Source organism: Euleptes europaea, chromosome 8, assembly GCF_029931775.1.
Source record: "Euleptes europaea isolate rEulEur1 chromosome 8, rEulEur1.hap1, whole genome shotgun sequence".
In the NCBI taxonomy this organism is placed as follows: domain Eukaryota; kingdom Metazoa; phylum Chordata; class Lepidosauria; order Squamata; family Sphaerodactylidae; genus Euleptes; species Euleptes europaea.
In genome coordinates, this window is record NC_079319.1 from 52,203,213 (window position 1) to 52,228,519 (window position 25,307).

At 41.5% G+C, this 25,307-nt stretch overlaps 1 protein-coding gene across 1 annotated transcript in view; it reads right to left on the reverse strand.

Annotated features, from left to right (window-relative positions):
- RBBP8 (RB binding protein 8, endonuclease) overlaps positions 1–25,307 on the reverse strand; it is a 46,884-nt gene that overhangs the window by 11,212 nt on the left and 10,365 nt on the right. The window contains exons 2-12 of the mRNA XM_056854124.1: positions 18,618–18,660; positions 15,064–15,159; positions 13,412–13,524; positions 12,157–12,232; positions 10,723–10,880; positions 8,370–8,471; positions 7,248–7,333; positions 5,850–5,917; positions 2,853–3,651; positions 2,072–2,198; positions 1,617–1,708 (exon numbers count right to left, since the gene is read on the reverse strand). Coding sequence (XP_056710102.1) covers positions 1,617–1,708; positions 2,072–2,198; positions 2,853–3,651; positions 5,850–5,917; positions 7,248–7,333; positions 8,370–8,471; positions 10,723–10,880; positions 12,157–12,232; positions 13,412–13,524; positions 15,064–15,159; positions 18,618–18,660 — 1,760 coding nt within the window. The remainder of the gene's footprint in view (positions 1–1,616; positions 1,709–2,071; positions 2,199–2,852; positions 3,652–5,849; positions 5,918–7,247; positions 7,334–8,369; positions 8,472–10,722; positions 10,881–12,156; positions 12,233–13,411; positions 13,525–15,063; positions 15,160–18,617; positions 18,661–25,307) is intronic.

The window sequence follows — 25,307 nt, forward strand, 5'->3', positions numbered from 1 at the left end:
TTTCCTGAGAGTAAGCCTAATTTAACAGGAGTAGGATTCTGAGTACATCTGTTCAGGATTGATCTTTAAGTTTCTTTCAATGCAATGAGATATAACATTCCTGTGAGAGCAGAGGAACACATCAACACATGAAGCTGCCTTATACTGAATCAGACCCCTGGTCCATCAAAGTCAGTATTGTCTACTCAGACTGGCAGTGGCTCTCCAGGGTCTGAGGTAAGGATCTTTCTCATCACCTACTGCCTAGTCCCTTTAACTGGAGGTGCCGGGGATTGAACCTGGGACAGAAGGCAAGAAAGTGCAACATTAACTTTCCACAGGTGGAGAGATTTTGTGGTGGTGTTTTCAAACAACCAGTTCCCCACAAAAGTTCAGTATTTATACGGATACCCAAGAACTCTCATAAGAACATAAGAAAGGCTCTGCTGGATCAGACCAAGGCCCATCAAGTCCAGCAGTCTGTTCACACAGTGGCCAACCAGGTGCCTTTAGGAAGCCACAAGCAAGACAAGTGCAGGAGCACCATCCTGCCTGTGTTCCACCGCACCCAAAATTATAGGCATGCTCCTCTGATACTAGAGAGAATAGGTATGCAGCATGACCCTTCTAACTAATAACCATGAATACCCCTCTCCTCCATGAATATGTCCACTCCCCTCTTAAAGCCCTCCAAGCTGGCAGCCATCACTACATCCTGGGGCAGGGAGTTCCACAATGTAACTATGCGTTGTGTGAAAAAATATTTCCTTTTATCTGTTTTGAATCTCTCACTCTCCAGCTTTAGCAGATGACCCCGTGTTCTAGTATTATGGGAGAGAGAGAAAAACTTCTCCCTGTCCACTCTCTCCAAACCATGCATAATTTTATAGACCTCTATCATGTTTCCCCTTAGCCACCTTCTTTCCAAGCTAAACAGCCCTAAGCGTCCTAACCGCTCCCCATAGGACAGTTGCTCTAGTCCCTTAATCATTTTGGTTGCTCTTTTCTGCACCTTCTCAAGCTCTGTAATATCCTTTTTTAGGTGTGGTGACCAGAACTGTACACAGTATTCCAAGTGTGGTCTCACCATCGATTTGTACAAGGGCAGTATGATATCAGCAGTTTTATTCTCTATTCCTTGTCTAATTATGGCCAGCATGGAATTTGCCTTTTTTACAGCAGCCGCACACTGGGTTGACATCTTCATTGAGCTATCCACTACCACCCCAAGATCCCTTTCTTGATCTGTCGCTGCCAGCACAGATCCCATCAGTGTATATGTGAAGTTGGGATTTTTTGTCCCAATATGCATCACTTTACACTTGCTCACATTGAATCTCATTTGCCATTTTAATGCCCATTCTTGCAGTATGCAGAGATCCTTCTGGAGCTCTTCACAGTTTGATTTTGTTTTAACCACCCTAAATAATTTGGTGTCATCTCTCACAAGTCAGCAACCACATCTTTGAATTGGTCTATGGATCTGCACAACCAGTTTAAATTCTCTTCTGTTTTCTAAGCTATGATTTAGGTATACAGCTTAGAAGCAGCAACCTGCTTTATCTTGAATAAGCCCATTTTGTGAATAGCAACAAAAAAATTTTGCCCTCTGAGCAAAACACTTGAGCACTGCTTACTTTTGTGTCTATTAGAGTCACGTCCATTTTATACTGGGAAAGGTCTGCTCCTGGATCTATACTCCACTGCACGCTTTCCAAGGATGGCTTATCTTCAAGAGAAAAAGAAGTGTTGGTCAAAGTAATTAATGTTATGTCTTAGCAAGCATAACATTCTAAACACACATACATACTAATGGCTACTATAGATTGTGGATGTCACATACAGGGAAATTTTAAAAGGGAATTAGAAAGAAGGAAGCAGGGTTAGCCCCGGTGAGTACTTGGATGGGAGACCAGGAAAGGAAGTCCCGGGTTGCTACAAGGAGGCAGGCAATGGCAAACAACTTATTGCCTTGAAAACCCTACAGGGTCGACATAAGCCAGATGTTACTTGACAGCACTTCCCATCACCACCAACGCATCAAAGGCTAAAGACAGGAAACATAACGCAGTGCAGTGATTTCAACAGATACCTTGCTGATTGTGTTGTTGTGCAGTTTTTGTCACTCGGCAAGGATTTGGCTGCAGCACCGATGCTGGTTCACCCACTCCAAGCCCTGTCCTTATTTTCTTACTAGTTGGTCCACAGACATGAGCGACCTAAAAACACAACTATGCTTTAAACAAGTTCAGGACTGTCAAATTTTATTTCTAACCTGTTTAAAGTTCACTTTAGACACTTCTACGGGTTGCTTGGCCTCCTAGTCTATATTCATAAGCTACAGGAAAGATCCTTAATCATATGGTGTACATGCATATTTCGTTCTGTAGTGCTTCAATTTATTGACTTTGCAGATATTGCACTTTCGAGCAAGTCTATCTGTGCCGTTTTTCCAACAGCATGTGCTCACTTTGTGTCCCTATGTCACATTTTAGTAATTCTTGCAATATTTTAAACTTTCCCCATTGTTATTAACATTGTTTTATAGACATAAAGATATAGCACACTTACCAGACTATAGTATAGTTGAATATAACTTTTATATGCACTGGGAAACCAAAAAAGGCGCATGACTCGTTTTATTGCGGTGGTCTGGAACCAAACCCACAGTATCTCCAAGGTATGCTTGTATAGTCTTCACGTAAGAAAGAAATGCTAGCCCTCCCCCAAAACAACAGGGGGGGGGGAGAGAGGGAGAGAGAGAGAAACACCCTGACCAGTTAACTTACTGTCATGTCTTCAGACAGGTCTGACTCAAGGGCATCATTTGGCTGTACATTATAAAAGGTAAGGATTTCTTTTTTTGTTAGTACTTGAGGTTTAATCTCTGGAGGTGCTTTGCTCAGAGATTGCAGGATTGCTTCCTGTACACAGGGATCCTCTTCCAAATCCTTGCTTGCTATGTAGTCACCACTGATGCTTTTAAAGGACGAAGTATCTTTCCCTGGTGGCTGAAAAGCATCATGGAGAGTTGCCTGCCTCAGCCTAGCTTTGGAGAGCTCAGCAGATGCGTGGTTTTTTTCCTGAGACCGAAAACAAGCAAAATGATCAGAAAGATCTAGGGGCTTGTCAATTGCATTATCTCTCGTGGCAGCAGAAGGAACGTCTGTTTGGGTTGGGAGGGCATTTTCTTTTCCACAGCCAATTACATGCCCACTTTTCTCCTCAGATTTCTTTCTTTTAATGCTTCTGCTTACTAATGGTTTCTGTGGTGCAAGAATGAAATCACTCTTGACATTTTCATCTTTATGTGAATGTGTGTTAGTGACACATGTTATTGGCTCATCTGAATTTGGCTTCAGGACAGCTTGGCGACTGGTTGGAGCCTGACTGATAACAGAGGCTATTTCAATTCCAAGGTTAAGCGGCGCAACAAAAGCAACATCTTCAGATTTTGACCTCACTTTCTCAGATGTAGAATAAGAAGAATTATTGAAAGAGCTGACTTTCAGATTTGACTTCTGTCCTGTTGCTAACACAGAAGGGGAAAGACTCGCACTCGGGCCCAGGCTCTTCTTCATGTTAGCTGATGCAGAAGCCCCCGAAACAGGAGAGAGTGACTTAGAATCCCAATCTGTAGGCGGAGGAGTGTTCTCTGATGGACCTGAAAACCTGAACGCCAAAAGAAATTGGAAATGTCAAAGGATCACTCTGCTGAGAGAAGCTACATTAAGCATAAAGTACTATCTGTGAGCCCTGACCTGGATGGCCCAGGCTAATCTGATCTCGTCAGATCTCAGAAGCTAAACAGGGTCAGCCCTGGTTAGTATTTGGATGGGAGACCACCAAGAAATACCAGGGTTGCTGTGCAGAGGAAGGCACTGGCAAACCACCTCTGTTAGTCTCTTGCCATGAAAACTCCAAAAAGGGGTCACCATAAGTCGGCTGCGACTTGAAGGCACTTTACACACACACACACACACACACACACACACACACACTATCTGTGAATATAAAAGGAGAATTAAATACTGGGCAATCATCAGCTTAAGGAATGCACTGTCAGCTACTACAATAGAAGGTGGTTTGGGCATATTCCACAGGTAGGGTCAGGGTAATGTAGTCAGGTGGGCCTCCAGAGATAACACTTAACTTCAGCGCTGATGAGGAAGGAGCTCTGTTGTACCCAGATGCAGGGAATCTTCGAGGAATGAATTTCTTAGGCCTTACCAGATGCCACTAGCATGTTTGATAATTTTTGCTGTGCTTACATTGATTTCTTAATAGTATGTAAAATATAAGTCCTGATGAAGAGTTTGTTTGTGTGTTACAGTAATTAATTTTAGTAACAATGAAATACATCATGCAGTTTTATATATATTATACACACACTATAGGAATTTTATATGTATTCTTACAGTAAGATATGGCAGACTCCTATCTCTGGCCACTTTCTCTTGTCTTCCCTACGTGTGACTAGTAACAAGTTCAGAACTGATCCTTAAGATAGTATCAAGCAAATGACTAATTAATGTTTCTACTCTGAGGATGCACCTATCAACAACAATTGAGGAGAATTTTGGAAGTGGGGACAGATTCAGAAATGAAATCTCCCTGCTTTGACATTCTCAAGTCACTATGAGTAGATCCCAACATTTCTCCAACCCTATATCAAAATTCCATCTCTATCTGTAGTGGCTCAGCATAAGACACTGGCTGTGCCAATTTCTCCCTTACCTCCCCTATTTCTTCCCAACATTTATAATTTTTTAATCAGTAGCAGATTGGGGGTAGGGGAGAGAGACAGTGGCAGGCAAGGCTAAAGCCCAAGGCTGGTTCTCAGCTGTTCCTGCTGACACAAAGTGCAGAAGAGCAGGTTTTCAAAGATTTTCTACTGACTCACTGACCAATAGGGGAATAATCTAATCCCAAGAGTTAAACCAGTTTCTCAGCTCCTTACTCTGCATCTACAGCGTGGTGTAGTGGTTAAGAGCAATGGTTTGGAGTGGTGGACTCTAATCTGGAGAACCGGGTTAATTCCCCACTCCTCCACATGAGTGGCGGAGGCTAATCTGGTGAACTGGGTTGATTTCCCCACTCCTTCACATGAAGCCAAGCTGGGTGACCTTGAGTTAGTCACAGCTCTCTTAGAACTCTCTCAGCCCCACCTACCTCACAGGGTGTCTGTTGTGGGGAGGGGAAGGTGATTGTAAGCCGGTTTGATTCTTCCTTAAGAGGTAGAGAAAGTCGGCATATAAAAACCAACTCCTCTTCTTCTGAGCCTGCACTGCTAACTCTTTTTATCACTCCTGACATTCATCAGAAGGAACAAAATACAGTGAATGCCACTGGACTACAAACTCTTTGTCCAAATATGCTCAGAAGTCTCTGTTACAGACAACTGGAACCTTAGAGGCAGCCCTCAGCTTTTCCAAACCATCTAGGCTGACATGTTCTTTTCCTTTCCTACCTTCTGCAGTTTGTTATAAAAAGGTATGTGCATGTACATAGAGGGGAGGCAGCAAACGAGAGGACTATCAATAGCAAAGGAGCTCCCTGGGTTATAAAAAGCTGGAGCTTTTCTTAAGATTTTTTAGGCTTGGGGAGCATTTCACTTTGACTAAAGATGGAACATTTCACTTGTAAGCCTTTAAAAAAATATTACAGGCTGTATACTTTTTTTTGGTTTTACATTATCTGAAGTTTGAACTGCACCATATCTGACCGACTGAAACCATCTGAGCTGAAAATTTGTGACTGCTACAACCTGCAATTTATTTCTATCCAAACTGAATTAAATTTATGCTACGTATGTTCATTTATCTTCCTATTCAAAGTCTTCATTTATTAAAAAAAGATCCAAGACTCACCCCATAGTGTCGCCACTGCATCTTGGTAAACCATGAACCATCTGCTTTCTCGAATCTCCATGTTTATTCTGAAGAATCTATGGCACAAAAAAATCACATTAGAAAGGAATAATTTTATTCATGGTTTGGCACTTAAAATTTTCTTTTACACACCCAAAATACACAACTCTGGTTCAACAGAGCGAGCTAAGATCCCACAAATCATGCTCCCTTGGACACTACATTTCTCAGGGTTCCTGGTGCTTTGAATAGTACTTAAACAACACGCAGTGTGTGGGGAGAAAAAAACCAAGGCAGAAAAACATTCTTTCCCCCACTTACAGTCACTACTGCCTTTCAGCCCATTCAAAAGTCCTTTGGAGGCCAAAAAGGGGCTGCACCGGCGTAAGTGGGACGACCAGCAGTGGCTGTCCTACTTACGCTGTCTGTTTGGCTCAGACGCCGGAGGGGGGACCCAGACGCCAGTCTTCCAGCACTGTCATGGCAGCACCGCCCAGGCATTCCTGGGGCGTGCCAGGGGGTGGAGCTGCCTTTCGGCCCGGTATGCCAGTGGGAAGAACAGCATTGCTGTGCCTGGTTTTTCGCTGGCACAGCCTTGCTGTTCTCAATGGGGCAAAATGCCCCATATAAAAATTAAAAAGCCTCCAAAAGGCTTTTGAAAGCCTTTCAGTGGCTGGGAAATGGCTTTGGCGGCATTGTGGCAGCGCGGCGGCCACGCTGGCCCGGCCACCGAAGGTCAGGAATGGGCTGTCAGCAATTAGGGTTCAAGTAGTTGTAGGTGGTAAGTTATGGATGAATTTAGAACACAAAGAGAGAGAGAAACATTGAGAGTTTTCCAGCATTGCTCATAATTTGCTAGCCCTTTCCTATCTGATGCCTGAGGAAGCCAAATCCTCGCTACGTATTATTTACTAAACCTATAACCAAAGGTCCAACTTTAATAAAATCACACTAATGAATTCAACATTATACTCTATGACCAAATTTGTGACAATGGTACACTAGTTTTACATGGACTCATAGGAATTTGTTCTCCAATAAGCCAAGCAAAACCCCCGTTCTGATTCTTTTCCCCAAAGACATGATTTTTATGCAGGTATGGCACAGTTTGGCTTTTTAAATCAGAATTTATTTCTGATAATGAATAACCTCAACTGGAATGTTCCACTTTCAGCATATACATTCTCATTTAATTTCTGAGAAAAGAATTCATATAAGCAGTTATTATATTGTGCATTATACACAGCCAGCTTCTTTTCATGTGGTCATTAACAGCTGGCATTACTTTTATGCTGTAACGTAAGATGAAACAAAAATGAAAGGCTACTTTCCCTAAAAGGATTTATCTCCCTGAACCAGAATGGACCTTCTGACAAGACAGGGAAACTCTGCACTTACAGGATTATCAAGTCCAAGTGTTTCTGCAACCACTGCAGCCAAGTCAAAAGGCGATGTTGTGGCAGGGTCTCCTGTTCCTTTTTCATCTGCACAGATTGAAAAAGAAGTCAGTAAGTCACACCCCATGCATGGCAATACTTCTGCCAATCTTGTTGGTTCACTTTAAAGGTTGAATTAAATCTGAAAGGGAATCTAATTGACAACTGGGAAGAATTATTTCCTTTTGAAATATATGATTTTGGAGTAGTTAATTTTGAATTCCTGCTTATAATTGTGAAAGAATGGGTTAATTTACACGCACCATCTCCATGCATAGACTCTTCTAAAACGAACATATAGAACATATCTGATCAAACTGATCCTTCAGATTTTCTGCACCATAACTGGTATAGAAAACAATATAGGTAAATATCATAGAACAAATTTTGGATTATTCACTTCCAATTTAAAAAATGTGTAGGCCAGGTAACATTTTAGACACACACACTGTAGCTGAATAAAGGTTTACAATGAAAAATAAAAGTGCCCGTGTGTGTGTAAAGTGCCTTCAAGTCGCAGCCGACTTATGGCGACCCCTTTTGATACCTTATAAGATTACAAGCTTCCTGTAAGAATTCTTGAAACATCCTAGCAAATAACAAGTTTCCAAGTTTTATGAAGGGAGTTTGATGTCAAATGGGCAAGAGTCACATGATTTCAAGAGGGCAGGGAATCCTGATATTGGCAAGATCTTTCAGTTCACTTGAGATTCTAGTTATTTTCAATGTACACTGTAATAAATATCCCCTATATGTTTGTTATTTAGCCTGTACAAAACAACTTCAAAGCATTCGTTCTATTTTTATAATTTAGTATTGAGAGACGGGCAATTTCCTTTAAAACAAAAGCTAAACAGCTGGGCAAGAATATACAAACTTCACATATTTTTCAGGTTGAAAACTCCATTAAAAATCATATAGTTTCCTTCTGATTATCCTAGAAGCAATTCAACAACGGATTATCACTTTTTCTTCTAGTCACACCCAGAAATCACTCCACAGAATGACTGCTAGGCACAATTCACTCTGCTCCTTTCCACGATTAATCAATTAAATGTATCATGGTAAAATAGATTGTATTTACTTGATATTGGTGAACAGTGTGGATTGCATGTATCTGCCACCAACATTTCTTCACCGGAATGAACATCATTCTGAGTTGATAATAATGTAACCTTCCCAAGCTCTAGAAAGGAAAAACAGGCACTTCATTTATAACTATATTTTAATGCAGGTTACATCCTTGATTTGTACTTCTGTAATACCTGATGCTCTGATCCTATGGAATTTACTGCCCTTATGCACACAAATTCCTGTTTGCTTCTATGGAAGTTGATCCATATGATAAATGGTGTAGTGCAGTATCCCTATATGAGCTAGAAAGCCACTGGTTCAAACCTCCTCTTAGCTTCCAACTTACTGTTGCCCTTAGACAAGCCATGATTCTCTCTACAGTTTGTCTCACTAGACAGTTGTTGTGATTGCTGATAATAGGGAGGCTTTAACTGGGCATTTTACCCTCCTCAATATACTACGTTATCTGCTCCAAACAGAGCAAACGGGGAGGGTTGGTAATAAAAATAAATTAAAAAAATATCGTAAGTTGGAAGCACATTAATATTTATTTAATTTTGTGTAGTACAAACTTAGAAGCTGGAGACAGCTCTCAAGCTTTAGGACAGGGTTATTTATTTAGCCCTAGGATTTTTTGGGAGGGTGAGAAGTACTGATATGAAAATAACCACTGAAGTACATAAAAAGAGCCATGCTGGATCAGACCACTGGTCCATCTAGTCCAGCATCCTGTTTCACACAGCAACCAATCAGCTGCCCTGGAGGACCATCAAACAGGGCACAAAGGCCAAGCCCTGATGTTGCATCCTAGCAGTGGCTTTCAGAGCTTTATTGCCTCTGAATATGGAGGCTCCCTTTACTCACCATGGCTAATAGAAGATGCCATCTTTGAGGACATAATTATATCTCTGTAAAAGGATCAGCATGTGATGGAGTGTTCTTCCTTCCTCCTTGCCAGCCCTTAGCCAGAGATGGATGCACCACACTGTTGTTAACTATGCAGCTTCTATATACAGCAGCTTAGCTTTTCTTTCCCCTGCTCTTGCCTCCCCCAGGTAGAAGAAGAAGAGTTGGGTTTTATATGCCAACTTTCTCTACCACTTAAGGAAGAATCAAACCAGCTTACAGTCACCTTCCCTTCCCCTCCCCTCGACAGACACTGTGTGAGGTAGGTGGGGCTGAGAGAGCTCTAAGAGAGCTGTGACTAGTCCAAGGTCACCCAGATGGCTTCGTGTGTAGGAGTGGGGAAACCAACCCGGTTCACCAGATTAGGGTCTGCTGCTCATGTGGAGGAGTGGGGAATCAACCCAGGTTCTCCAGATTAGAGTCTATTGCTCTTAACCACCACTCTTAACCACTACACCACGCTGGTAGGTTCCTTGAGCTCCAAATGAGTAACTTGTATTTTGCTGAGGGGTGGCAGGGGTGGGAGGGATAGCTGGATCTACACATGGGAATGTGCATATATTTCTCATTGTTGATAATGGCTGCCATGCAGCAGTACGCAGGCTTTTCTGGCTATGGCTGTCTGGAGCATACGGCTGTCTGGAGCATAGGCCACTAAGTCCTATATAGGAGAGGGGCATGGATTGGATACTGGTGTGGATCCACCTTCCTCCAGCCTAGGAAGTCTTCCTCCAAAGGAAGAGCCACTTCAGTTGGAGGAAGGCGTCAAATTTTGCTCAGTGGACAAAAGTAGGATCCACCACATGGTCCCTAATTCTGAAATCCAACCCAATTTTACTCAACTGTTAAAAAGCTTTCTTTTTTAAATATCTCAGTTGCTTATTTGCAAATATTTATGTTGCTTTAGATGCAACTTTCTTCATTAGTTTAATAAAGCTTATTTTAAATATATATTTTTCTTTTAAATCCATTTGTATTTCTATGCTCTTTTCCAAAGAAATATTCAATATCTTGTTTTAAGATTAAGAGAAAGAAAAGCAGCCATAATGCCATTGTTCAAAGTCAAAGAGTGAAAGATTTAATGTATAATCCACATTGCTTCCTGTTAATTTTAATATTGTTTGCTTTACAAATGTGGATTAGGCAGGGCTGAAATCCCTCCATTGTCCACTAGGTGGTGGTATGAGAATATTCACATAAGGAAGCACCATTACAAAAATTTCAAATCTATTTCCTACAAGGAAAGGAAGATTCTCAAAGAGCGGGTTTCCATAACATAAAAAAGGATGCAGATTGTTAACCAAGCAGAAATAAAACTTGGCCAATGCTTTTTATATAAAAATATAAATATGGACATTTAGAATTGCCTATAGCTTACCTACTAAATATTACTTCCAGTCCTACTTGAAACAATCATTTCATGTCATTTCAGGAAAAATGATTTTTGAACAGCTTACCATTAGTTCGTCCTTTCTGTTCTATCTCCGTACACTTCTGTTCTGTGTATCGTATATGCCTATTCTCTCTTTTTCGACGCATTCGATTAACCATTGAAAGTGAAAGCGTTTGAACTGGTGAGCCTGGTATAAACCCTTTCAGATCTTCACCTTGCTGTCTATAAAAAGAAAAGGAAAAACTAATGTGAAATTTGCAGTTCTTTCCCATTCAAGTAGATTTTATCCCACGGGGTTCAAGGGCCCTGTATTAAAATAAATGTGGCGTCTCAAGATTTGTTTGTTCATTCCTCTATATACATGGTCAGTAAAGGAAGGGAAAGGGAATCCTGAGTAAATGGCCAAGAAGAAGGGATAAGAAAGCAACTTGATAAGAACAATGAAAATTTTGAAAAGAGGCACAATGCTAGAATAATGACATGTGGAATGATTTAAGAGAAAGTTCTTAGAAAACATGGCAGCAGAGCTGGAAATGGAAAGCGAGTAAGGTGGAAGGATCTGGAGCGAATGAGAAAAGTCTGGGGATCCTGGGCAGAAGTGGTTGATAAAATGAAGACCAACATGGTAGTAGGTTGGGAACCACAGGATGTGGCTAAGTTAGACATGGTAGTGGGGACGCACATGAGAAATAAGCAGTTATGGAATCACTGGGACTACGAAAGGATAATGAGGGGAAACAACGGGCACGTTTCAATATTTTTCAGTTGCCATCAAGAACCTATAAATGTTGCCTAGTAAGCATTTGCCTCTTATTTCTCTCTCTACCCCAATGAGCAGATGTTAAAGAACATGGAAAATCTGTAACACTGAAAGTCTCACTGCAGACCCCTGCTGCAGCTCATGTGGCTCTTCTACCTGCTTCAAATCTCTCCAGTGCAACATGAAAAATCCCTTCCCCAACTTGGGAGAGAGGATGCATGGTCTCAGGTGGCACACAACAGATGCTTTCATCTGTCCTATGCAACTTGACATGGGATGCCCAGGAGGAATTGACATTTGTCCCTGGTGCAGGGCATTAGGTGAACTAGGCAGTTGCCTAGGGTGCAGACCTCAGAGGGGCGCAGAACTGGCCTGAGGGGCACAGTTTTAAACAGATCAGTTTCTTGAAAAAATGCAACTGACAATTTATATTCTTTATTTTAAGATAAGTACCACAATAGTGCTATGGAATATAATTAATTATAACATCTTATTAAAAGTTTTATAGGAATGCATCAGGCTTTTATCTTTTTTACAAGACATCTGTTTTTGAAAATTGGTTAGCAATGTGCGGGGGGTGCATAAGTAGCCTTGCCTAGGGGGCAAAAAAGACTGGCACCGGCCCTGCCCTGGTGAGTGGATTTATGGAATACCATCAGTACCATCACCAAACACTTTCAGCACAGAACTATATACATCACTTTCTATATATGTACACTGAATATGAAAAATACTTACTCTATCTTTTGCTGCATCTGATGAAGCTGTTCAGAAATTTTTTTATTTTCATCTTGTAAGTTGTTTCTTTCATTCACTGAAATGTGTAACACAATGTAAATGTTGTGTTTTATTTTTACATGAAATTTTATTTGATTTATTTGGTTTGTACCCCACCCCTCCCTGACCAAGGCCAGGCTCGGGGTGGCTCACATCTTTCACAAGAGCAATCATAAAAGGACATTCAATTTAAAACAACAAGAGAATAAGAAAAGCCATGCTGGATCAGACCAAGGCCCATCAAGTGCAGCAGTCTGTTCCCACAGAGGACAACCAGGTGCCTCTAGGAAGCCCACAAACATAATAATACTTAGCAATCTGTTAAAACTTTAGGAAAATCTAAAAATTACACAATTTCATAAATCCACAGGCACCATTCAGGCGTAGAGATAAAATGATAATCAAACTTGAATGAACCTGTATTCCCGTATCTTTTGTTTTCAATCTAAAGAAAGTATTCCAGTCAGTTAATAGGTCTGTTTCATAAAGCAATTTGTACCTTAATTATACCAGAATGATAAAATCCAATAACAAACAATTTACTAATTTATCTGCGCACCACGTGAGAATATCTTTTCAGAGAAAGTATAAAAATAGTTGCTATAAAAGAAAAAACATGAAAAAAAAGTGTGCTTCTCCCACGGATTGCCCCATATGATATATGCAAGGAGAGGTTCTCACTCCTTCCTGATCAGTGAAACTGGAGTGAAACGTGGGATGCCATCTTTACTGGTGGGGTTGTTGAGCTGCACTCCATTCTCAAGAACCCAACTAAAAGTTAATATTTGGGACTTTTTATTCCATTCTGAAGGCCACTGACTTGGGTGTTGTTGCCTCATTGTTGAGAGCAAAGTATATGGGGAAAAATCTCAAGTTAGGAACCTCTTTGCTGGAGTGCAACAAAATCTTATCAGAGTTTCAGTGAACTGAACCTATCTTCCGATTCAATCCAAATGAAATGTTTTTGGAAAACAATTCGACATCACCCAAATGCTAACTGTATTTGTGTCAATGTATGACAGCTCATTGGTATAGAAAAAAAATCTTACTGAATTATATCACTAAAAATTTTGAAAACAACATTCACAAGTTACCTCGAAATTTAACAGGCTAAATTTGTTTAGGGGATTAAGGAGCTACCAATGACCCGACAGAATGTCATGACAAAGCATATACAAGGATTTCATGACCTATGGACGAGGAAGAGAAAACTCACTCAGTTCAGTGATCAGTTTGAGATTCTGTTGCCGGATATTTTCAAATTCCTGCTGTTTCTTCTTCATATGCTCTTCTGTTACTGCACAACGATCGCATAATCCAGCTCTTAAACTAGAGAAATCAAAAGATGTATTTGCCATCTGTAGTTAGATCAGCTTAATAAATAGTAAATTATCCAAACATTCTAGCAAACATAGAAGACTTTATAACAAACTTAACATATTAGTATTTGTTATCCTTCCGTTATTTAATATCCAATTGCTTTGCTAGTCAAACATTTCAGCCAATTCCAATTACTGACTAAAACTACATTTGTGGGAGGACAGTGTTTCTTCTCACATATGTCTTTACCTCAGGGACCCTCAGTTTTCCCAGTAAAAATTACTAATACCCATTTGAAGAAGAAGAGTTGGTTTTTATATGCCGATTTTCTCTACCTTTTAAGGAGAATCAAACAGGCTTACAATCTCCTTCCCTTCCTCTCCCCACAACAGACACCTTGTGAGGTAGGTGAGGCTGAGAGAACTGTGACTAGCCCAAGGTTACCCAGCAGGCTTCATGTGTTGGAGTGGGGAAACCAACCTGGATCACCAGATTAGAGTCTGCCACTCATGTGGAAGAGTGGGGAATCAAACCCAGTTCTCCAGATTAGAGTCCACCGCTCTTTAACCACTACACCACGCTGGATCCCCGCGCTGAAAGAAAAGCTGCACAAGTCAATGCAGATGAGAATACTCAAAAAGTCATATACAGTTTTACAATTTACAATAGAATCCGGGGGGGGGGGAGTGTTTAGGGTGGTGCCTAGCCTCTGTGCCACAGTATCTCCAAGCAGTGCCCTAGCAACGCATGGTGCCGCTGTGGCTGCCCACTAGAGTGCTGCCAGTGCAACTGCTTGCACAGGTGAGGGAGGGGCCAGCAACTGTGGTGGCTTGGAGGTGTGTGCATGCCGCCTTGGCCCACAGCATCCTCTATAAATGGATGGTGATGGAGGATCTGCTGGATACTGAGACCACACTGTGCACAGTGATCATGGTGGGTGGCCGTGGTGTCTGGTGGGTGTCTGGCCTTCTAGCAAACAGTCCATCTAGTCCAGCTCACAGGAGTCAGCCTGATGTCCCGGAAAGTCCACAAACGGGAGAGAAGTACCAAGCACTGAGGGTTATGGCCTCTCACCATGTCAAAAGAGTGTAGGACCACACAAGCTTAGGATGGGAGGGTCAGATTTCAGGAGGCTTTATTGGGACTAGACACAATAGATAGGTACGAATCCAAATTTGCCTCCGGGTTTTCCTCTGGGAGAGCAAAAGCACAAGGCAACTCAAATGCTCTCTGCTGGGACTAGTTGCACAATTGTCTACTGCCACACTTGCGAAGCCATAAGAGACACACGTACACTATGCCAGCATTGTTTTGCCAGGAAGCAACAGAATTAGGAATTGCAGTGTCCGGTGTTTCCAGGAAGGCATTAAACGATGCCAGTTCCATGAGTAAGTTCTCCTCGCTGGTTTTTAACATTTAGATTATTTTATCTTGTTTTATTTGTGAGCTGGCTTGAATGGGTCTCTGAAGAGGTGGCAGATAAGTGTTTTAAATGACAGACAGATAGTGGCTACAGTCTGCAAACAAAAAAGGGTTATTCCCACTTACCGATCTTCTAAAACTGTAATAGTGTCATACAGAGATTTCTGTTGCTCTCTAAGCTGTTGGTTTTTGGTGTAAAACTCTTCAAGCCTCTCTGCATCCCTGAATATAAGAAGAAATTCTTTACAAACAGAAATTTTACATGTGACATCTGTTTTCATTACACTGAATTTAAGTTAAGTCAAAGTTAACAAAATAGCTGTATTTTTAAAAAATTCTAATGTCACAGGAAATGGATTATTATTTCTACTAATAAATAGGTGGCTTCTAAAGTATTCTTATGTGTGACAAGCAAGACTTTACATTAGAAGTGGGTTTTCAGGGGGAATTTAATAAGAATAGTGTCAGCTTAATGAATTTGAATGGGAAGGCACACAAGAACATTGGCAAAAGTAAGAGAGAGAAAATAAGGAACCGAAAAGGAGAAGGGCTTGTGTAGAGCATGGAGGACAAAACGGAAGGGGGAAAAATGTAATATGGTCAGTGCCAGCCTAGATGTGACAGAAGAAGGTCTGTGTATTTAAGAAACAGAGCTACTCTAATCACAAAATAGAATGGAGAGCGGGAAAGTCCAATTCTAATAGGAAAAAGGACACAGGTGCAGAACTAATGTTTTTCCAGTGCTCCCTGCTTACATTGCTATAAACGATCTCCTCATTTTTTTACCTAGCTAAAGTGAAAAGCATCAGCGCTTGCTAAACAGAAAAATGCTTGGGCAGAGAAAGGTAATTTATGGGTGGGGATAGAGTTCTGTACTCCTTATCTATGTGCCCTTTCCATTATTCCTTGGCCTCAGGCAAGCTATGAGTTCTTCCCTTCACCAATTACATATAATAATGGAATAATGATATTGGTTACCTTACAGAGGTGTTGTACTGGTAGTGCTTCGTACAATTAACTTGCTACATAATACGAAACAGGATTGCTGTCTTTAATTTCTGACAAACAGAATTTTAAAGTTTTACTACTATGCTGGAGAAGGTTACCTGCCAAATCTCTGTATCGCAGGTTTCCTTTAGAGGCACAGGAGCAAGGCCAGAAGGGGGTCACCCTAGTATTAAGTCAGGAACGCTCAATTGGTGACTTACTCAACTGAATCAGCTTGTATAATAGCACAGCAGATGCCTAATAAGTCTCCTTACTGCTATCTACTCAGAACTGCAAGTGACCGGGGTGGGGGGTATCTAGTTCTTGACATATCACAGTGGTGGGCTGTCTTTCACCTATGCAATTACAGTCTTGCATAACTTGTGACCATCAATCACACAAGAGAAACTTCCATATATATTTCTTAAAAAAATACATAGCATTCAAAACTTTCTATCAAAGCTATGTGGCTCTGAGACCTTTTCCTCATGCTCAAGTTACTCCTGATTTTCTTGGGAGTTGATCCACAAGCGTTGGAATTGGTCTGGGCAGGGTTCTTCTGCACATCTGCCCTTCCTGTGCATTTTTACAGTTGTGGAGTCAGATTATTTTCTTCTGCATGTAGCTTAAATAATGAGGATTTTCAAGGGAGGGTGCTGTCCATCGGTGTTGCTATTGGTGGTGTCACAGCTCCCCCTTATTTTTTTAAAAAAGCCCTAAAATATTGATATACCACAGTAGTGTTGTAATGACAAATTAAGCAGGTTCTCTGAAATCCCAGTGTTAATTTTTTTAAAAGTAAGACACTAGCCCCTTGCCTCACAGAAATATGCCTTTTCCCTTATATCTCCACAAGGGAATAGACTAGAGACTAACTTTTTTGAAAAAAACAACAACTAAAGGTGGGAATTCAGAGAACCTGCTTAAACTATCATTACAACACTACAGTGATAGATCAATATTTTAGGGATGTTGTTTTTTTAAAAAAATGAAATCAGTCATCTTCAGGGCAGGGGGGAGGGAGTGGTTTAATGATGATGACAGTCCAGTAATAGAAAAGTGGGCTGGAGGTGGGTGGAACAAAGAAAACTGACAAAAACATTACATGGGGTAAAAGTGGTCTCAAAAGAACCAGAAAAAACCGGGGGGTGGGGGAGAAAAAAACTGAAGTGAAAACTAAGGACACAGAAATGCATGCAGAAATCAGGAGATAAACTGAAGCAGTATGGGGCCAGAACTGACCAAAAAAACCCACATGGAAAAGAACTAAGCCTGCAACCTTATTCAAAGCTTTCTAGGAGTAAATCCCACTGAATTCAATGGAATTTACTTCTGAGTAAACATGCAGGAATGTCAGAGTGCATACGGTTGCAATCTTAAACACTAGGAAGAGGTAGTAAACGACATTATAAACATGCTGAAAGTGCACTCACATTTTAAGAACAGAACAAGGAATGAGAAAGGATTTATTAGTGTCCCGATGTTGCTTTATAAAACTGGCTGCGTTTTTGGCTATGAAAATAGTCTTCCTAATGAATGGTCCCTGACCCTGCATTTACAATGCCATTAGCTTCAGCAGTGAACTAGGGTGCAGCATAAGGAGCTCATTGTCTGGCTGGTTATCAGCTCTGAAATATTAAACCTCAGGTATTCAAGAAGAGTTAGGGAGAACAAGAACTCCTATAGAAGACTACTGTATCTACAATACAGTACTTGTAGGATGATTCCAGCAAATAATAATTAAGCCATTTAGCTTGGTATGTATTAAGTCACAACAGAATGTCATCAATAATACCTATCTTCCACTGTGAGCTAACTAAGGATGGAAGCTTTGTAAACATGGACTTGTAATATACACTTGCTTGTTTCTAATAAATTATAACCGGTACAAGACAATCGTAAAAGTTTAAATGAAATTTGCAAGAAAAAAATTGTTCGACAGAAATGAACATTTCCCCCCCAGCAAACATTAGCAGGCCAATCCTATGCATGTTTACTTAAAAGTAAAGTCCTCTCAGTTTAATGGCACTAATTCCCAAGCAAGTATAGTTAACCGTGCAGTTTAACTAGAGCAAGAAACCACTTCAAATTATAAGAGCCTTATGTTATATAAGAGCCTTATGTTATAAGATCCTTATGTTAAAAGGTTGTAAAGGCCTGCTATTACCCACAGCACAGTGCTTAATTTTTAGAAAAGGATGCTAGTGCTCTGTCTGGAAAAGAACCATGTAATCTGGTACGCCCTCACCTGGATAGTCCAGGTTAACCTGATCTCATCAGATCTTGGAAGCTAAGCAGGGTCGGCCCTGGTTCATTCTTGGATGGTAGACCACCAAGGATGGCCAGGTTCACTACGTTGAAGCAGGCAATGGCAAACCACTTTTGAACACATCTTGTCCTGAAAACCCTACAGGGTCGTCAGAAGTCGGGTGTGACTCGGCTGCACTTTCCACCACCAATCTGGACGCCCTTACTCTTCCCTGACTGGTGGGAATGCTCAGTAGTTTCTCAGTAATGAGGAAGATATAGTCAGCACCTGCTTAGGACTACTATTATTTATTTATCATGTATAGTATTATGCTCACATGAGTCTGAACACTAACACAGAGATACACACACGCAGATATATGGCATTAATAAATGTAACTTTTTCTTTCTAATAAAAATATTACTGCACATGACTAGATACTTACAAACACCTTTCCTTTTTCAGTTTAGAAATTTTTAACTGTAATCCTATATGGAAAAAAGACAGAAAACAAAGCGTCTTTTAAAATTATCTTTCCTTGACAAATTAAAGCTTATGAAGTATTTCTTTGGATGGATATGTGAAAATTTAGACTTCCCATAAATCCTTGCCCTTACACATCTCTAGTGCTGAATAATACCTGTATTTGTTTAAGAGCTGGTGCTCACTTTTAATTCTTTACACTCTCAAAACAAGCAACATAAAAATAATGAAGTAATTCATAAAACTAGAATAAAATGTAAACGTTAAATACTGAGATTGCAACAAACAACACCCCCCCGTAAACTTACAATGCTTCTCAATTTCAATAATAGACTAATGAAGAGGTAGTTCTTACAAGGCTGTGCTATAAGTAATAACTCCTGAATTCCAGAAAAACTAATCAGAATGCCTCAAAAAATTTCTACAGCAACTCTCAGGTTTAAGAGCTGGTGCTCACTTTTAATTCTTTACATTCTCAAAACAAGTAACATAAAAATAATGAAATAATTAATAAAATTAGAATAATAAAATGTAAACATTAAATACGGAGATTGCAACAAACAACCCCCCCAAACTCACAACACTTCCCAATTTCAATAATAGACCAAAAGCTTAGTAAAAAGAAGACAGACAGACCTGATGGTGCATTTTGAACAAAAAGAGTTCTACTGGTGAGAAGCTACCACCAGGAAAAGATCTACTTTGAGATTAATTTTAACTCCTAAGGGGATTGCACAAAGGTTTCAACAGTTGTCCATTGTATGCAGGAACAGGGATACTGGTGGTGGGAAGAGGAGACAAGGAATACAAAATTCCAGGGGCCAAGGAAGCCAGGAGAATGTTATGGGTTGTGGCAGTATACCTGTTTCTAAATGTGAACATATTTATTTGGCTGCCCCACCCAGGACATTTTTCCAGACCAAAAGACGAATAACCTCTGCTTTGAGTTTGCTTCTTCACCCTCATACAGCCTAGCTCCAAGCAATCATTGAAGGCTGAAATGACTACACTTGGTTCAGATGAAAATAGAAACAGAGTGGGATATCATCAGCATACTGATGGCATTCCAAATCTCTCCATACCAAGGTTTCAAGTAGTTGGGTGATAAAACAGATCCCTGCAGGACAATGCACATGGGAAGAGCCAAATTATTCTGGTACATGATGCCATGGTCTTCAGTACTGGAAGCTGGACAGTTGGAAGAACCAACCAAGTCAAAGTTGCCCATTCATATCCTGGTAAGGTATTCAGCCAGAATGACCAAGTCAGGTTCAGTCCCGACTTACCAGAAGCCAGATTGAAATAGGTCCATGAGTGTCATCCATGAGCATATGGTGGTGACCCTTGGCTTATCTTTAAGTAAATGCATTTTAATTAACACATTGATTTATAAAGCAACAGTCCCAAAGATTAAAGTTAGGGGCCTTTGAAAACCAAGATAAAACAGAAACACAAGAAAACTACTTCAAAAGAAAGCTTTGGGGACACTGAATGATTCTTCCCTCACAAGCACTCAACAATAGAAGAGGCATTATGCTCAGTCATGCAGATCAGCTGAGAAATAAATTTTCTTTAAAAATGTTTGCTATTTGAAAAGTCAATTAGACGTGCACAATTAAGACCCCTATAAAGTGCTCCACTTTAATCCTACTCCACACCCATCAGAAGGAATGAGGCTACACAACAAAGAAGCTCCTGTAAAAAGAAGTCATCTGTTTTGGCAAAGTATTTGGTCGAGTAACACTAGGCAAACTGACAGTAAGAGGCAGTGCTTACAAGGTTGTAACAACTCCTAAATTCAAGCACTAATCAGAATGCCTAAAAAAAAAAATATGTAGAGCAACTCTCATGAATTAAATGAAAATGGTGGTATCGTTTGTTATGTATAATTCTGGAAAGCAAGTTTGCTGATGTTACAAAAAAACCTTTAAAGGAACAGAATCTTTCATCTTTCTTCTGTGGTTCTCCTCCAGTACATCTGAATTATTCATAAATCATCAAACGATTATATATTTATCCTTACCCTAAATTAGTTCTAATGGAGTGATAATAGTTTTCTGGAGGACAAAGCCATTAAAAACATGATGAGATAAGGACAATAATTACCATTAATACATTGTGCAAGTTCACTGTACAAACAGTTTTCAACAGGTTTAAACAATACAGTTAAGGAAATTTTCTTTGTTCACTCTAAGATTGTCTCCATGAAGGATGGAACTACATGTTACTTCAGCAGCCAGATATTTTCCCACATACATTCTTGCTCAGAGTTTGAAATGAGAGGACAGGAGGTTGGGAAAGAGAAACTGCTGAATTCCCCCCTTGCTCTCTCCCACAACTCTTTCTCTTGGCCTTTTGTTTCACCCAGACTAATCATTTTCCAGCCATAGCACTATGTAGGGGAGAAACAAGGGGAAAATATTCAGAAGGAAGGTTTAAGGTGGCAGGAAAGAATCAACAACATTCCTTCGCACCAACCCTCTCCTAGCAGGAATGTATTTAATACATTATGCTGTTGTTTTAATTATCAGACTTGTTTCTTCATCCTTCTCAATGTCGATAGATCATGATGGGTAGCTGTGTTAGTCTGTCAATAGCAGTAGAGAACAGCAAGAGTCCTGAGGCACCTTAAAGACTAACAACATTTCTGGCAGGGTATGAGCTTTCGTGAGCCACTTCAGATTGGAGAAGTGGCTCACGAAAGCTGATTCCCTGCCAGAAATGTTGTAAGTCTTTAAGGAGCTACTGGACTCTTGCTCTTTCCTTCTCAATGTATTTTTTATAACGCAAGCAGGCTTCTAAGGAAGGTAGGGACACAAAAAATTGTGCTGCTATGAAACTAAAAAATGATACTTCAATTTGAATTCAAGACAGTCAGCACTGAACCCAGAATGTTCTCTACTTTTTATACATATTTCTCTCAGCCATATCCTGTTAAACCCTTTGAAAAAAAGTTACTAACATGTAATCATTGTTTTCACTGGTAACATTTGGATGACGGGTACAGATACAGAAAAAAATACACAGGGAAACCAAAAACAATTTTGGACACCTCATTTTCTTCATGACTGCCTTATATAAGATACATTTTGCTGACTCCTAAAATTAAACATTCATCAGTCAGTTTTAATTCTTATTTATAGACTTCAGAAACAAGCAAAGCTCGGGCAAGTAGGCGTTTGATGTGTCTTAAATATCACATGAGATTCTAGTAAAGGATCCCCACCTTTAACAAAAATTAACTATCCTTAAGGCACATCTTTGATGTAATCATATGTGAGCTAATTTTATCAAGTTTTGTGGGTCATAGTAACAAAAGTTTAGGCATGAAAAAATCTGCCTGTGGCAACTCTATTTCGACACACCTATGGCCAACCCAAACCATGTTTACTTAGAAGTTCCATTGACTCCAATGGGATTTACTTCAAAATATACATATGTTTATGACTGAAGCCTTAATACGTCTTGAAAGGTCCCTACAAGTTTTTATTCTTCAAAGTTCCAGAGAACTTCAGAGTTCTGTGCAGAACAATCCAAAGACACATTGCAAAGCTTCTTCTTTGGAGAAGTGGAGCCAGCGTGGAGCAATGGTTAAGAGTGGTGGTTTGGAGCGGAGGACTCTAATCTGGAGAACTGGGTTTGATTCTCCACATGAGCTGGGGACGCTAATCTGGTGAACTGGGTTGGTTTCCCCACTCCTCCACATGAAGCCAGCTGGGTGACCTTGGGCTAGTCACAGCTCTGTTAGAGCTCTCTCAGCCCCACCTACCTCACAGGGTGTCTGTTGTGAGGAGGGGAAGGTGATTGTAAGCCAGTTTGAGTCTCCCTTAAGTGGTACAGAAAATCGGCATATAAAAAACAACTTTGATGTGTTTGGTAAACACATGCCAGGCCTATTACACTGCATTAATATTCTGGGCAAGAAAGGACTCTTAAAATGTTGATTCAGTGTATGGCAGTGGATAAAAAAGACAAATTCTGCCCTAATTATTAGGAAAGAGGTTGAAAACAGCCAGCCAGTAGCATAATGCCCTTTGTAAGCTCTAGTCCTGCGGCCCCATTAAACAGACTTCAGCAGACAACCAATCCACAAAAGCAGTTTTATTGGGTAGAATCGACAGGTTTCAGAAGCCATATTCATAAGGACATATTCAGAAGCCATATTCATAAGGACACTAGTAGGGGTCAAAGGCAAGGTACACAGCATATATGGAAGAGAAAAGGAGACAACCAGTTACCCAGGCAACCCCTCCCTCCAGGGGGCAGGAAGGAGTACTTGGCGATTCCCACAGTATGGGAATCTATGAAGACTAAACACGGGGCATAGACTGGCCTTGGACAGAATAGCACAGAATAGCACAATAGCACCTGGAATCAGCACAATCGAACTACCGCAAACCATCCTCATGGCCTGCTCCTGACATTCTGCCCCCCTAAAGACCCCCCTTCACCCTCCCACCGTAGGTTTGTGAGGGTAGGCGGCATGGAATTCTTGGACTAACTAGGGGCGGAGACATCACAGGCACGCACCCGTTCATCCTGGGCAGGACTAAAATGTTTCCAGCAGACCAGGTACTGAAGGGAACCGTAGCGAATGCGAGAATCCAGTATTTTAGCTACTTCAAAATGCTCCCCCCCACACCACCATTTTAGGCACTTCGGGTTGTGGCTCAGGATGCCATTTTTGGGAAGGAACATACGGTTTTAAAAGACTGACATGGAACACAGGATGAATTCTTCGTAGAGACTTGGGCAAGGAGAGTTCCACAGCCACTGGATTAATAATCCGGGAAATGGGGAACGGACCCACATACTTGGCACTGAGTTTATTGCATGGGTGGGTGGATCGTAGGTTCTTGGTGGACAGATAGACAAGGTCCCCCACTTTGCATTCCTTACCGGGGGAACGATGTTTGTCAGCCTGAGCCTTGTAACGCCGTTTGGCTCGCTCCAGATTTTTAACCAGCCATGGCCAGGTTGTTTGAATAGAACGTACCCATCCGGCCACGTCAGCTCCCCCCTCCTCCTCAGAAACATCAACATGACCAGCGGGGCCAAACTCTTTACCATGGACAACCTGGAAAGGGCTGAACCCTGTGGATTAGTGAACCGCATTATTATAAGCATATTCAGCAAAATGCAACAGGTCTGCCCAATCATCTTGATGGTAATTAACGTAACAGCGTAAATAGCATTCCAACACTGCATTCACCCGTTTGGTTTGACCATCCGTTTGGGGATGGAAGGCACTAGACAGTCCTTGTTCTACTCTGACCAATCTGAGAAAAGCCTTCCAAAATTTAGCCACGAAATTTGAACCCCTGTCCGTGACTATTTTGCGCGGAAAGGAATGGAGATGGAAGACATGTGACACAAAGAGGTGGGCCAATTTCGGGCCGGAAGGGATACCTGCACAGGGTACAAGATGCACCTGTTTCGAAAACAGATCAGTAATCACCCAAAGCACTGTCTTTCCCCCACTAGGGGGTAGGTCCATCATGAAGTCCATTGCAATTACTTCCCATGGTTTCGAGGGAGTCTCTAACGGTTGTAAAAGTCCGGGCGGCTTGCCCTGAGATCGTTTGGCTGCTGCACATATGGGGCAGCTGCGGATGAAGGAGTCCACATCTAACCGCATGCCCGCCCACCAAAACTGTCTCCGTAGCAAATGCAATGTCTTGAGAAAACCGAAATGTCCGGCGGTTTTGGCGCCATGAACCAAACCCAAAACCTCCCCCCACAACACTTCGGGAACATACAATTTAGAATCTTTGTACCAAAACTCCCCACGTTTAATTAGAGTAGCTGGAAGGGCCTGCGAGGAAAGTTCCGCTTGATAACTGCGGAGGAGGGTCTCCTTAAAGGAATTAGTCAGTCCTTGCACTTCCTCCGGAGTTGTGCCGGCAGGCAGCTTGACCGGGGATGGAGCCGACACAGGTGCAGGAAGCAACTGAACGGGGCGCTTGGGTCCTCGCACCTCAGGAACCGTGGCTGTCAGTCGCTCAGGGGGAGGAGGAAGCGAGGCGGGCGGCACTGCCAGCTCAGCCGGGTGTGGGGCTTCCCCTCCCACCGAAAGCGGCGGCGGTGGGGATTGGGTCTGAGAACGGGTTTATACGGCCAAAGTGGGCAATAGACCTCATTGGGCAGGGGTGAAGAGCGACTCTGTGTGCTGATCAACCTTGGTGGGATATTGGGGAAGTCTGGATAAAGCGTCAGCCAGAAGGTTTTGCTTCCCTGGTACATATTTTAGAACGAATCGAAATTGGGCAAAGAAGTCCGCCCAGCGTACGTGTTTCGTGGACAGCTTGCAAGCCCCCGTTAGGGTCTCTAGGTTTTTGTGATCGGACCACACTTCAAAAGGCACCTTGGAACCTTCTAAAAACTGCCTCCACACTGTCAGGGCATGCTTTACCGCGGTGGCTTCCTTTTCCCAAATGGCCCAATTGAGTACGGATTGAGTGAACCTTTTAGAAAAATAAGCGCACGGTTGCAGGTGTCCATCCTCGCCCCGCTGCAGGAGTGCACCCCCCATCGCTATGTCGGAAGCGTCTACGTGCACAATGAATGGTTGATTGCAGTCTGGGTGCTGCAAAACAGGCTCGGATGTAAAAAGCTGGTTAAGACTATCGAAGGCGGCTTGACACTGGGGGGT